Source organism: Phaethon aethereus (assembly GCF_964289735.1).
Source record: "Phaethon aethereus genome assembly, chromosome: 5".
Lineage (NCBI taxonomy): Eukaryota > Metazoa > Chordata > Aves > Phaethontiformes > Phaethontidae > Phaethon > Phaethon aethereus.
The window spans coordinates 39,961,957-39,976,311 of record NC_138579.1 but is presented as its reverse complement, the minus strand read 5'-3'; the positions used below and the strand labels follow the sequence as shown (position 1 = coordinate 39,976,311).

The following is a 14,355-nucleotide window of genomic DNA, read 5'->3' as shown; positions in this document are numbered from 1 at the left end:
CATAATGAGCATGATGTTATATGGTATGGAATAGCCCTTTGGCCAGCCTGGGTCAGCTGTCCTGGCCGTGCCCCCTCCCAGCTCCCCGTGCACCCCCAGCCTTCTCGCTGGCAGGCCAGAGCACGGGAAGCTGAACAGTCCTTGACTGCTTAGCAACAACTCAAAACATCAGTGTGTTATCAACATTATTTTAATCCCAAATACAAAAAACACAGTCTCATACTAGTTTCTATGAAGAAAATTAACTCTATCCCAGCTGAAACCAGGACAGGTATTTATCTCACTATGTTTTTTTCAAGTCACCTGAATCCTCTTTGATGGGAAGCATACTTCCTGACAGGCTCTGAAGGCTGGGCTGAGGCTCGCAATGCAGGTGGGTGTGCAGGGTCTGAAATATGCTCAGCCGAGGATGTTAACACCCTCCTAGACATAAACAGAGGAGAACATTTTGGACCATTCAATACTCTGTCCTGCACAGGCACACTAAGGTTTTCTTGATATCTGGCTTTCAGTCATGCAAATGTTTTCTTGTGCTTTCTTACTGCCAGGAAACTTGTAAGCACTTTGCCAAAGTCTCTCTTCTTTTGAAGCTGAGTATGTTACTCCTACTTGAATCCTTTCAAATCATTCTTAAGAAGCTTTCTCCCATAATTCACATCAGCCCTTCAAATGTTTGCAAATTTGTCATCTGTAGTTACTGCTTTGCCAAGCTATTAACTCTTCTGAATTAATTTTCTTATAAGTCAGTCTCACCATTTCCCTGATCATTTTGCTGCTGTTCTTTTTGAATACCTCTCAATTTGTCATTGCGAATGCATCTAAGGCAAAGGCATTATCACTTTGCTAAGTTTATAACACATCCAAGTTTCTCAGGCACGTTCCCTGCGTAAATACACTTCAGTGTAATCCTGCAAATGAACGCTTTTTTTTTCTGGCTTCATATACTTGAGGTTAAGATTGTACATGAAAGCCGTCAAAACTAAGGAGACCCAGCATGTGAAGTGGTGTGCAATAGCATGGATAGTCCTTCTGCAGGGCTGCTTATGAGACCACTGTCTGGGACAGGCTCTCGGCACTGGCACATGCTGCACCCATCTCCAGAAACTCCCCCTCAGTGGTTTGTTTTGATGCCACCAGTCCCACCCTGGCCCCTTCAGCTGACTCCTTAGGCACGGTCAAGGCTGAGGTTAAGGGAAGCAGGTGGAGGTTGGAAAAATGACATATTGTTTCTCATATGGCACAAGCGATCCACTACAAGTACCATGTTGTGTCCACAGACACCCAAGCTGGGCCATTAGTGTCATGACTGGTGCCACAAACCCTTGGGCTGGTGGATTAATTTCTGCTGGCTTCTGGGTGAAGCTGCAGACAGAGGAGACAGGGGTGTTCATTCTGCAGGGACATAAAGTAGTTGCTTCATTTAACCAGCTAGTTTTCCTATCTCTCCATTGGTAAGTCAGGTTCCACTCAAGCTCTGAAACATAGGTTGGATGAGTGTTCACTGTCCCCAACAAGTCAACTGTATTTAATGCAGAGCACGCTGGATCAGCTACCTTCTGAATAGCAGGCTACAAATGTGCACGGCTTGAGGCAAAAGATACACAGTGGTAAACTTCCTCCCAGATGTGGCTGCAGGAAGGAAGCTCTGCTCAGGACAATGCTTGCCGTCAGTGCAACAGGGTAGAAAGTGGAACAGTAATGGAGAAAGCAGAAAATTATATGAGACTTCAAGTAACACCGGTATATTTAACCAGGACTGTACCTGCCTTTTTGTAGGATAAGGCTGTAAGTAGAAACACTGAAGGTATCCTGTTCTCGCAGCTAAATCTTGTTTATGATTTTTAAATAAAATATTCAGAATATACTCAAAAGTTAACTGCTGAAATGCATACTGTTTCCTTTCTGCAGCATGATTAATATTTTCTTCTGTCCTGCTTCCAGTAAAATTGCATTGCATCACAACATTGAGGGATAAGTAGATTTCCAACTCCCCCTCAGCAGCAGCGTCAGTTTTTAATCCACATACAGCATTTTAGAAACCACTGAAATGAGCTCTTTATGCTTCATGACTGCGAAGACTTTAATGTCAGCTTATGCATCAGGCAATGCTGAAGCATGTTATAACATGTGAAAAGCCACAGCAACCTCCAAAGAAATTCCTCCTCAAGAGACAGATAAGGAATGTATTTAGCCCAGCCTGAGGGGAAAAGGTCCTTTGCAGAGCAGAACCTGGCTGAAATAGAAGAGCTCCTGAGACAAGAGTTGACTGTCGCAGTCCTACAGAGGTTTGGTGTGTCATTCCTCTCAAGGGTAAAGTTGAGCATCTTGCCTTGTGTCTCTTCTCTCAGCATTTGTGGGTTTGCATGAGGGAATATGTTTAGCAGTATAAGCTGTAAATTTCAGGCTCATTTCCCAGGAGATTCCTGGTCTATTAGAGTGTATTAACATGAAGGGTGGAGATCTGTCCTCAGCAGAAGCTCCTTTAATTCAAAATGCAGCAGCGTGGAGTCAGTTGCATGCCAAGAGAAGCCTTGTCTTTTTCTTCTTTCTGTAACATGACTGTGCTCCTCAGATGTCTATTCTCCAGCCAGTTCTCCTGTTCTGGTCCAAGTCTGAAGTGTCCCAGTCTTTGCGACCAAGTCTGAAGTGGGGTCCTTGAGTGGGGTCCTTGTATAACCCTGTATCCCTGCTTCATCAGAGCTACATCAAGCTCTCTGGCTGCACTGCAGCTGCAGATTTCTCAGTACTTGGATGCTCTTCTGGAATAAACCCTGTAGTTCCTCAAGCTTTGATCAGTTCTGCCAGTTAGGTTGTTTGCAAATATGCCAATGACCACACTCTGAGAACTGTTTTCATAAGACTTGCAAGTTATTGCCTATTGCAACTGGAGGCTGAGCCTGTATAAAGAGACCTGCTTATTGCAGTATTTTTGTTTCTTTAACACTCTCTGGCATTAAGTGAAAGTTAGCATACCTGACTAAAGCAGGCACTTTTGGCTAACTGGATTTGGAGTGACCTGATGGGCTGTCACGCCCTGGCCCATGACATGCAGATTGATAGCTTTTGCCAAAAGCAAAGAGGCTTCACCACCGTGGGAGGTGATCCTCCAGCCAGGAAGAGCAGTGTCCTGCGTGTGCTGGAGTGAGGACCCACCCAGATAGCTTTTCCCAGGTATGAAGTACCAAAGAGAGGTCTGTGTCATCACGCCTCTTCTGAATATCCTGTTAAGCTTCTTTTTTAGTTGCTGTTCTGCCCACATGCATTTAAATCCTTTTCTGCTTAATCAGTATTCACAGTATATTAGGAAAATAGCATTTTAGGCTTGGTTAATACACAAGCCTTGGACCTCTGGAGAGCTGAGTGTAAGAGAGACACAGGTCACACTGAAATGAGCTGGGGTCTCATCCAATTGCTGAAGAAAACTTACTAATAGCAGCCATGCTGTATAATTTGATGTCATTCCACATGATAATGAGTTTTTATTCCTAGAGCTCCAGGCCAGAAGGGGCTAAGACAGACTGGCAGAACTGTGTGCGTGCCTAGGGCTGTGGGACAAAAGTGAGCACTACTGCAATACGACTGAAGCGCCTTGGCAAAGATCTGTGGGAAGCCCCCTGTTCTGCATGTCTGTAGTCGATGTAATGTTTCCTTCACCACTGCAAGCATTAGTCACAGAATAAAGTCTGTGATCTGTTTTGGGCTCTCTCCTTCCACCGCTGTGGCCCCAAGATTCTGTATCCTGGTTTAGAAAAATATATTGGGGGAAACTGAAACTCATTGGTTTCCTGAAGTGATGTTCTCTAGCTTCATCTTTTGTGCTCTCATATTTCACATTTGGATCAACACATTTCAGGAAGTAATGCTGAGATATTACTTTGATGCTCCCTGGCTGGTCTTCTGCATCAATCTGATGTTGCCTTTAATACTGGCTTTTATGTTGAGCTTTAACATACCAGAGGATTTTCCTGGTGTTTGTGATATGATAGATCAGTGCATTTACTAGTACACACACACATTCCTCTGCGTGTTTTCATGAGGCTGCCTAGGTAAGTTGACCACAGGAGCCAAGCACTGATAAGCCCAGGACAAAGCCTCCGACAAAAGACTTTACACAGTAGCAGAGGTGTGAAGAGATGTTCCTTGCCAGTCTGATTCTTTTCATGGAGCACTCTAGTTAGCAGATGGAGCTCTGGGTGTCCTCCACTTGGATTTGTTCAGCCAAAGGTCTCTTCTGTGGTGAGCAAGCTTCCCCGTCCTACAGAGAGGAGACATTGTCTCTGCAAAGGAGAGCTTGGTGTTACAGTGTGTGACTTGGCTCTCAAAGAGGAAAGGATTAAAATCAAGCCTAGGTGGTAGGGCAGACAACCTGTTACTGGGTCTTTGTTGCCAGGAGCGTTCCATGATCTGAAGACTAGCAGAGGATGAGGTGATTTGGCCATTTCCTTTAGTCCCTTGGTCCTTCCTTGCTAGCAATGTCAGAATATCATCTGTAGCTCTGGTCCCCCTTTAATGTTATTTTCTTGTTCCTAGAAACAAAGCTTTGCCAGGGAAAAGGAAGTAATTCTACCGACTTATGCAAATGCTTTGAGAGGCAATATGGTTAAGTTCGTTACTGGTTCATTATCTGCACCCATCTTTGGTAAAGGCATCTTTTTCAAAGTAGTGTGTATGTGGTTGCGCACAGACATCAGAGCAATTGGGCTAAGTCAGAACAAAACCCTAAACTAGTCTGGTATTCTGGCTCAGATGATTGTGTGTGATACCTCTTGAAAAGTAGAGGAGCATAGCAAAGATCCACACCACTTCCTTTGGATACTCAGAGTTTGCAACTATTTGCTGAAACCAGATTTGTTTAGCAATTCCCAGTGGATTTCTTTTCTATGTGTTCATACAGATCATAAGAGAGGATGGGTTAGTGTCTGTTCAGCAGTGGATGGATGTGGTGGAGTGGAATATCCAGTCTGTACTAGGGTGATAAATTGAATATTGCTTAGTGTGTTGGCTGCTCAGAGAAAGTAGTATCTGAGATAGTCACAGAGGTGGTCTTGTCTCCAGCCTCTAGGGAGCTGGTTAGTTAAGCTGCTCAGCACATTTGTACAGGAAAGATTTTGGTGATACACCATGGAAAATAATGGTCTGAAGTAGGGAGGTAAAGAGAAAGACTGTGATAGAAACTCCAATGTCATAATATGATATTAATTGATGGCGGAAGTTAGTGGTTACATGGATGGGCCTCTCCTGTCTGGAAACCCATGTTTCTGATAGGAGTTCCCAGGAATTCCTGCTCTGAAAAGTCCCAGGATGACATAATCTGCTAGTACCACACCATCTGCTTCTCCATCCATCCTAGACCTACCAGAAGCATATCAATATAATGAGACTTTTTAGTTTCTTTCCTTTCTGGGCATGGTTCACCGTCCTGGTAAGACTTTCACTTCTATCTCTGTGTGAAAGGTGGATAAATGAAGTGAATAACACAAAAGCTGACTCAGAGTATCTCCCAGAATCTCAACTATCTCACCAGACACTTTGATCTCTGAACCAAACCAACCAGGAAATCAGGGAAGGCTTGAAAAAAACCTGGAAAATTCCAAATTCTACTTTGTCAGGGACCTGCATTAAAAGCTCTTAACCAATACGCTACAAGCTGTAAATGCAAAGAGGTTCCTCTCTGGGTTTAAATCTTGAGGCCTCGGCTATCTGCCGCTTTTGTGAAGCGGTTCCAGTCTAGTTAGCTTTCCTCTCTGCCTCTTTTAGCTTCTGAGCTGTTCTCTGTCTCTGTTGAAGATGGAAATGAGACAGAATTCTCATTCTACAGTCCCCTTCTGTAGGGTTTATGGCACGATTTTGCAGGCAGTATGCGATGCAAGCATGAATCACAGCTCCCTTTAAGATACTGCTGCAGTCGATTCCCTGGCTCTTCCATCTGACTCAGAACAGGCTGCAGATTTTTGTTTTTAATCTAAGCAGTAGCCAGTTTACTCCAGAGATGAGTATTTGCTGACTGTTGCAACTCTGAGCATAAGAACAGCAGCAAAACCCTTGGAAAACGAGGCCAGCTTGTGCATGTGTGTACAAACCTGGTTTCAAATCTGGCTCAGATTCTCTCTTCCAGCTCAGCAAGTGACTGACATGTTCACTTTAGCATAGCTTCCTCCCGAGACAAGCCGTGGGCTGTGCCAAAGTGCCGCGAGGCGTTCGCTGCGTGTTCAGTCGCACACTGGAGGCAGATTCTGCAGCACCCTGGAGACAGGGGTGAGATGAGGACAGTAGCAGCCATGATTCAGATCTGCTTTGCATTTTGGTCTTGCTGATAGATAATACTGAAAATTTTCATTTGCAGTGAACCAAGATGCAAATCCGATCCCACTTCAATAATGCCCCTGCGTTATTGAACTGATTTGAAAGAAAGTACTAGACCAGTACTACTTCCATTCAGTTCAAATTCAGGTGTGGCTGAGGTTATTGCAGTTCAGTCCATAATGGTCCATTAAAGGGATTCATAGGGAAAAATATGCCATTTAAATACAGAAATGCCCATGTGATGGTCGTAACACCTGGTATCAGCCAGAGAAATTCTTTTGCGCATCTCTCCTTTGTCTCTGGTGGGGCCTCGTCATCATTTGTGTTTCCAGGGCTGTCCTGCAGCCTGGCTCTTGGCTCCTTCAGTCGGGCAGGGTGGGTTTTGAGGGCTGTGGACCTGTGCTGGGAACAAGAGCGGTGCAGGCAGGTGAGGGACAGGGAAGACTTGTGTTCTGTCAGTGCTGTGCACATATGAGGTGAACAGGTCTCCGTGCATTATTCTAACACGGTAATCAAGGAGAGGTTTCATTTTCCCTGCTTGTTTGCTTGTTTGTTGTTTGGATACAACATAAACTTTAACATGGAAGTAGAAAAAGCTATAGCTGAAAGTGGCTTTCAGTTTAACGTTCTTGTTTGAAATACAAAGCCTGATGCGGACCAGCCTCTGCAGAGAGCCCTGACTTTGATAGCTGGCAAGAGCGTTTCTAATTTAAAAAGTCTCCCTTCTCTTCCTATTAGTTACTCCTCTCAGCAAGGCAGCTGGCGTGACCTGGGGATGTAGTGCTTGTATTGTTGCTGTGAGACAATAGCTCAGCCTGAGGGAAGAAGACAACCTACTTACCATGTCCTCTGGGAGTTGTTACAGTGAGACTCTGTAGAAACCAGTGTTTCTCTAAAGCTTACTGAGGCTATCTGCGACTCTGAGGAGTTAACCCATGAGATCTGAGAGATCAAAGAACTGAACTGAGGGCTATGTGTCCATGGGAGACAGGCTTTGGTCTCCTCAGCAGATGTGGCTGGTGTCATATGGGCTCCTGTATGCAGCCTCCACCTCTGCATCTTCTTCCCCAGTCAGAGCAGAGGACTGCAGAGGACAGGGCAACAGCGACCTGTGGAGAAGGGCAGCAGAAGGCAAGGGCACATACGTCCCTAAATACCAGGCATGGCGTTCAACAGAGTGGTCACTGCTAATGTGCTGGCAGTGGTTGAGAACTACCTGACCTAGCTCCAGCCCGATGTTCTGGTGTATCCTAAAAACAAGAGTTTGCATAATTCAAGCGAAGAGGTAAGTGGAGGTTATACAAGGTCTGAAGAGAGCAGTGGGCAGGGGCCCAGCTAGGGTCAGGTGGTTTGCTGCCTTCCTGCAGTAATACATCATTTGTGACACCAAAACTCACAAAGAACAAGCAGCAGCATTACAGGGAAAGGGAACTGCTGTACTGCCAGAGGCAAGCGTTTTGGGAGACATGGTTTAAAGTATCAAGACTGGCCATACATTAAGTCAGGCTTGGGACTGCACTTTTCACATCAAAACTACTGCGTTTTTCCACAGTAGCAGTGGTCTCACAGAAAGCATTTCTAGGTGATTTACAGAGCTACTGCAGTCATCAAAAATACATAAGCAAGCAGTGTGAGGAAAGTAGATGGCATATGCCAGACCTCTGGTTACCTGACAGCAGAGGGGTTCTCACACATACAGCTCAGTGACACCAGACACCAGGGAAGGTGCAGCTTATGCTGGCTGCACCAGAAGCAGCTACCAGACTCAAAAGAGGATTTTAGCTGAATGAACCTGTCATGTCATTGTATGAGGACAAGTGAACAACATTTGCTTTTCTTGAAGTGCTTGATGAAAATAAGAATTTAGTTGCTCTGAATTACTAGAGATGCATCTTCACTGTGCAGTAGCTGTAAGTGAACTGTAAACATACCAGGCACGGGCAGTTTCCACTCAGTTCCTGAAAATATAATTTCTGTAGCAGTACAGCTCTGCAGCTAACCTAATAAATTCTGGTGCTGAGCAGGGCTAATTATCTCCAATGCAGCACTGCCCTGGCATGGCTGTGCAGCTTCTTGCTCCATAATTAGCTTAGCTGGGACTTGTTTGGGTGTCTGCACTGTCCTTCATGGTATGGTGGAAACAGTGAGCAGTGCTTGGTGGAGAAGCATCTCAGGCATGCACCAGACTGCAGTATTCCTCTGCTTTTAATGTTGGGGAAGTGCTGGACTCCAGAGCAATGAAGTCACTTAACAACTCTTCTTGAAAATTTGTCTTTGACTTGGGTGAAGTTGTGGTCACCTTAGACCTAATTTTGGAGCAGCAAGCCCTTGCCTCTTCTGAAAACACTGTTTGATAGTATGTGGTACCTCTGAGGAAAATATTGGCTAGCATGCTCCGAGTTTCTTTTTTTAAAAATTTTTTTTTACGCAGTTACCAATGTCATATAGATAATTACTAAATGGTACTTCTCTGACCTACGGGGGGAATTGACCTCTGTCTCTATGATCTCATTGCCTAAAACCAACTTAATAAAAAGCAGATGTTGGGAGGTGATATAAGTAGCTGTGTGGAAAATATTTGGGGATTCTCTAACTCAAGGTTTTGAAGATCAGATACAACAAGTGAATTGGTAAAACTGGCTCAGTGTCAGCTATTTAAGTGAGAAGATCCTATCACTACATCCTATCACTAGCATCACTAGTTCAGGTCCAGTTATATCTTAACACAGGTTAATGCCTTACATGGAAAAGATTAGATGAGCATTTTTTGAGAACTAATCCCAGCCAGCTGTATAAACACAGTGCCCATTTCTGTTGGTCTGTAAAGACTCTCTGTTTGTCTAAAGGTAATTTCAAAACCACTCTTGTCCTTAAAAGAAGTTATCCTGAGGACAGGAGATGGGGGATATACCTTAGACCAAGATTGTGTGTTTTCCACTAATGCTTTCAAATGTGGCTTTTCTCTTACTGTAGTACTGGATAAATGAATACACCTCCACCTTGGGGATTGGTGTCTTCCACTCTGGCATCGAGATCTACGGGAGAGGTATGAAGTATTTCCTTTTCACTACCTGCAGAGCATGGGGGCAACTGTATGGCTAGTCTGATATGGAAAAGCACCCCAAACTTACAGCTTTTGGCAAGGAATGTTTTCAGGAATGAAAAACTCGGCTAGTTCTCTTTTTAGAGTCCATTGTGGAGTCCAGCAGGAACTTGTGCAGTTCTGTCATGAACCATATAGCCCTTCATATTTTCAGCATGTAACTGCAGCCTCTGTAGCTTGTACAGGTGTGTAGCAGGATGGCAGATAGGAGGGACCAAGTAATGTTGGAAAGGCTTTCTGCGGTGAAGGAGCAGGAGAGAGAAGGGGGGAAATAAGGGAGGAGGAAGAGAGGCAGATCAGTGGTTGTCTTGAGACCTCCATATGCACATTGGTGCTAATTCCCTGCCGGGGTAAATCTGTTTTGCAGTAATTCTTTATGAATGTCTATGGTCTAGGAATCTTGGGATATGGATTTCCAGATCTTGGAAACTGCTCTTTTGAAACATCAGAGTTACAAGGAAAAGAAAATGTCTTGTAAGACTTTTGAAATTGTCTGGATGGGGTTGAAGCTGCTTAGAGCACCTACTGCAAAAGGCGCAGTCAAGGGATCTGGGAAAACAGCTGTAGTGCAGTGGAGGACAGACTAGTATCACAGACTTCCCGTTTCCTTCTTCAGCATTAAATGGGAATGACTTGGGATATCTTACTCATGTTTTTTTTAGCCAGTGCCATGCAGTACATAAACCCCTGAGGTGCCATGTTCCATCTTGAGCACAGAAGCTTTCCCAGGCTGTGTGAGATGGTGAGGTCTACAGGCTGTGTTTCACAGGCTGTGCAAGATAGCCTGTATGACATGGAGGGACCTCCTGGCTCGACCTGCCTGCTGAGGCAGCAGAGCACAATCAGCTTGGCTTTCTGCAAAGAATTCCCAGTTGCTATCTGTAAATCCCTCTGGAAGAAGACAACTGATTTCTCCCTACTCTAGAAAAGACTTCCTCCAGCTGGGTACCACCACCGACAGTCTGTCGTAGTGTTTCTACATACTTCCACTGCAGAACTTTCCACTGAGAAGAAGCCACTTGGACAGGGACACAGGGAGACTCGGAGAGTTTTCCTGGTGCTGTGGGAAAGCAGTAGTGTTAAGATGGAAGGGAGGCTGAGGGCATCCTCAGGCTGATAGGTAACCGGACAGAGAAAATGGCTTTCAGAGTCTGAAACCGATGTTGGCAACAGCCCAGCCCCTGCTGCTGATGCTGAGCCGTGCAGACAGCTGCCGTAGACTTTCTCCTAACGTTGCGTTCATTCAATTACTCACAGTCTGTTTCTTTCCTTGTCAGAGTTTGCCTATGGAGGGCATCCCTACCCTTTCAGTGGGATTTTCGAGATCACACCTGGCAGCGCGGTAGAACTTGGCGAGACCTTTAAATTCAAGTAAGGGCCCTTTTCTACATCTTCCCCTCTGCCCCCGGCAGCCATCGGTGTAGGGGGAACAGGGAACTCCTGTCCCCTGGGTCCCCCTTTCCCTCTCCTCATAAGTGCCCTAACTGCATCCTGCACATGATCCTGGTTCAAAAGCAGCCCTGCAGGGATTTTGGAGGTGGATAAAAGAGCGTGTACACTAAACAGGGAACAGTGCTGAACTGTGTTTGGCAGGGTTTAAAAGCATACTTACAAATGAATGCAGTTCTCTCTTCCCATTTTCTTCATTCTCTGTGCTCCCAGTTTCACCTGTCAGCCGGAATGGGAGTAACTGTGTTACACAGAGCCAGCGCACGGGGGAAAAAACAAAACCTAGTCTTTTTATGAGTATCACCTATTTATGGATACTGCACAGACTACCAGAAGTCATCTTGTGTGTTTATTGCTACTCTGTCCCAAGGGACAGGCCAGCTGCTAGAGGAGTCTGAGACGATGCTGCATTAACGTGTTGTTCAAGCTGCTCAGGCTGTGGGTCAAGGAACTGCCCATGGCAAGTGGGGCTTGACCTTCCCAGACTGCGTTTATGTTGAGGTTTGTTGGAGACTTTTAGAAGCATTATTGCTATTGAGTGAATATTGGGAGAAGCAATAGGTTTCTGCATAGAGTTCTCAGTCTGCTCCTTCCTGGTCCACCCCATGGAAAACCTCTCCCTCATGGGCAAATCATCTCCTCTGTCCTACTGGAAGTTACTATGGAGGGGCGATGGCAGAGTGGGAGCAGATCCCCAGAGCTGAGACTTCCCTGGTGGTAAGCAGGAAGTCCTTGGGGTTGTAGCTTGTGCTGTAACCTGCTTTGTGGATAAGCTGGGGACATTACTGTGCCATTTTGTTAGTGAAAGTCTCTGATAGCCCCAGACATGCATGTCCATGTTTTAAGCTTGTCCTTCTTGCCATTTCTGGCAAGATCATTTGCCTGATCTTGTCTGATCATTTCCTTTTTCCTGGGTATGTATCACTCTCTTCACTGTATCTGTCCATGTTTCCTGTTGTGTGTTTTGTTTTTAACTAGAGAATCTGTTGCCTTGGGCACTACGGACTTCACAGAAGAGGACGTGGATAAGATTATGGAAGAGCTGGGCAAGGAGTACAAAGGCAACGCATACCACCTGATGCACAAGAACTGTAATCACTTTTCTGCTGCTCTGGCTGAGGTGGGCACAGCTATCTCTTTTTTTTTTTGTATTTTTTGCGGTTTCAGATCTGTAGTAGTGCTTACAGAAAGGGAACTGGGGTCAGCACAGCCTGCCAGGCCAGAGCCCATAGCCAAATCTCTGCCCTTAGTATTTTTGGAAGCCCTTTGCTGTTGAAAGGGATGGGAGCAGGAGGTGGAGATGCAGCAGGTTTATCACACATTCGGTCTAAATTATGTGGGGAAATTAGGAGTGACTGCATTTTGTTTCACTGAATAGGCACTGAGCAGGAATTGGAAGGACAGACCTGTCTAGCATGCAAATGTGCATCACTTCAATAACAAGCACAAATAACCCTACATGATCTGCAAAGGAATAAAAATGGCTTATCAATGTTCTGCAAACAAAAATTTGCAGTATTCAGGAAGTGGGTGTCCCTTTTCCTTATTTAATATGCACCATCTAAAACCCATTTAAAAAAACTATTGATTCTTCTCGTAGCCATCTTCCTTTGCTTACTCGTTTTCATGTTCACAAAACCACTGTGAATTATAACAGAGCTGTTATTTCTCTTCAGAGAGAACTGAAGCACAGAGAAGCACAAATTTATCTTGAGTGCCTGCTAATTTGGGATATTTGATTTTCAGTTCCTGAAGATTTGAATATCTGGGGGGAAGATGCCTTCCGCCTCACCCCCCAGATGAAATGTTCAAAGTGTGTTTCAGTTAAGGTGTGAGTATTCAGCACTTGTCTAAGTCTCAATTCAAGATCTTGACCCAGTGCCAGAAAAAGACATGCAAAGCACAAAATGCAAGTGACAGTCCATAAAAACTGCTTCTGTGCTTTCCATAGGTGCGTTATGGCAAATGTAAGGATAGAATCTCATTCTTTGCAATAGAGTTCAACTACTTTAAAAGTGAAACTTGAATTTCTCTTTCTGGAGTCCCCATTCTCATTCATTACACACTTCTTACCTTTCTTCATCACACGGGGCAAGAGTCCTGTGCCAATAACCTCTTTTGCCACAAGTGTCCATTCATGCCCAAATAGGCCTGTCGGGGATCTTGAGTGCAGTGAGATTCTGTAAAAAACGAAAAACGTATGATTTTGTAAGAAAATTTCTAGTGAATCTGTGAACCAGCAATTAATTTAAGAGGGACCGGCTTAGGCTCTTAGGATGACCAGTTCTTTATTAGTTTCATCCTCCCTAATTATAGAAAGAGAAAATGACATTGAGTCCTTTCTATAAATGTTGGCAGATAACAATAAAGAGGAAGGAATTGTATTGGTACAAACAGAGGATGAAGTTTCAAGCAGTACAGTGATCAATGTTAGCCACGCTACGTCGTTTTGGAGTCAAATTATCAAATTACTACAGCAGAAAAGAGGAACTTAAAAATTATGAAGGAATCCCAGGAGAAAGCTGTGTGACTATTAGCAAAAACTAAAAAAACCTCTACCTACAGCAGTGAAATAAGGTCATTACTTTGATATGTAAAATTTCTCTCTCATGTCCAGGCCACAAGCTCAAAGCCATTCTTCCTTGATTCCTCTGCTACTTGTCGGTGAACCCCGCACCACCCCTCCCTTGTCCAACCTTCCAACACAAGTCAAATAAGATAGATCTCAATAAAAATGTACTAGCATATTTTAAATTTTGCTTTAAATACACTTTCAGTGAACATCTTTACAGGAGTGGAATTTACGGTTAAGTTTTCCTACAAGAGCTTTCTTGGTGGATTCTGTGTGGTCATTCACTGCCCCATAATCTATCCAGATAATAAACCAAAAGTCTAACTGGCTAGTTCTGACACTTCTGCTCCCAGGAGTAGAATTTACTCAGGATTTACTCAGGTCAGTTTAAATAAACCCTCAACAGGCGAGCAGGATTTCTTGTTGCTGTTGCTTTTCACATATGCCTATGTTTATCGTTCCTCTCCAAAGTATTAAAAATGCAAATCCAGAGGAGGTGCACGAGCAGAACGCCCTGGATGGTCTCTACATCAAGATACAGAAAATGGGAGCTGGAATTCTTAAAGAAATAGCTGGTGTTAGGACACTAAGCCAAAGTCCTAGTCATTCAACATGCCTCAGTCAGCAACATTAGAAATGTGGCCACCTCATGACAGATGTCTCCATCCCTTCTGATAAACACAGTAATTTGGCAATCACTGTGTTTTGGAGGAGGATGAGAAGTAGCATAGCTTATCTTGGGATACTTCTGACCTCTTGGAGGAAAGACTGCTTGTAATCTGTTGAGACAGAGGCTGCTTGAACTGAAAGCAATGAAAGTTTCTATTCTCATTTCCCAACATCTGAATGCTTGCTTAACTTTACAGCCTTAGTGCTTTTATTTTTCTTGCTGTAGTTCCCATTAAAACAAAACAAAACCTATCACATT

General features: G+C 44.3%; 1 protein-coding gene across 1 annotated transcript in view; it reads left to right on the top strand.

Moving 5' to 3' along the window:
* LOC309405893 (deubiquitinase DESI2-like) overlaps positions 1-14,355 on the top strand; it is a 54,503-nt gene that overhangs the window by 26,596 nt on the left and 13,552 nt on the right. Inside the window, exons 2-4 of the mRNA XM_082000834.1 lie at positions 9,277-9,349; positions 10,684-10,777; positions 11,834-11,975. Of these exons, the coding sequence (XP_081856960.1) occupies positions 9,277-9,349; positions 10,684-10,777; positions 11,834-11,975 (309 nt within the window). The remainder of the gene's footprint in view (positions 1-9,276; positions 9,350-10,683; positions 10,778-11,833; positions 11,976-14,355) is intronic.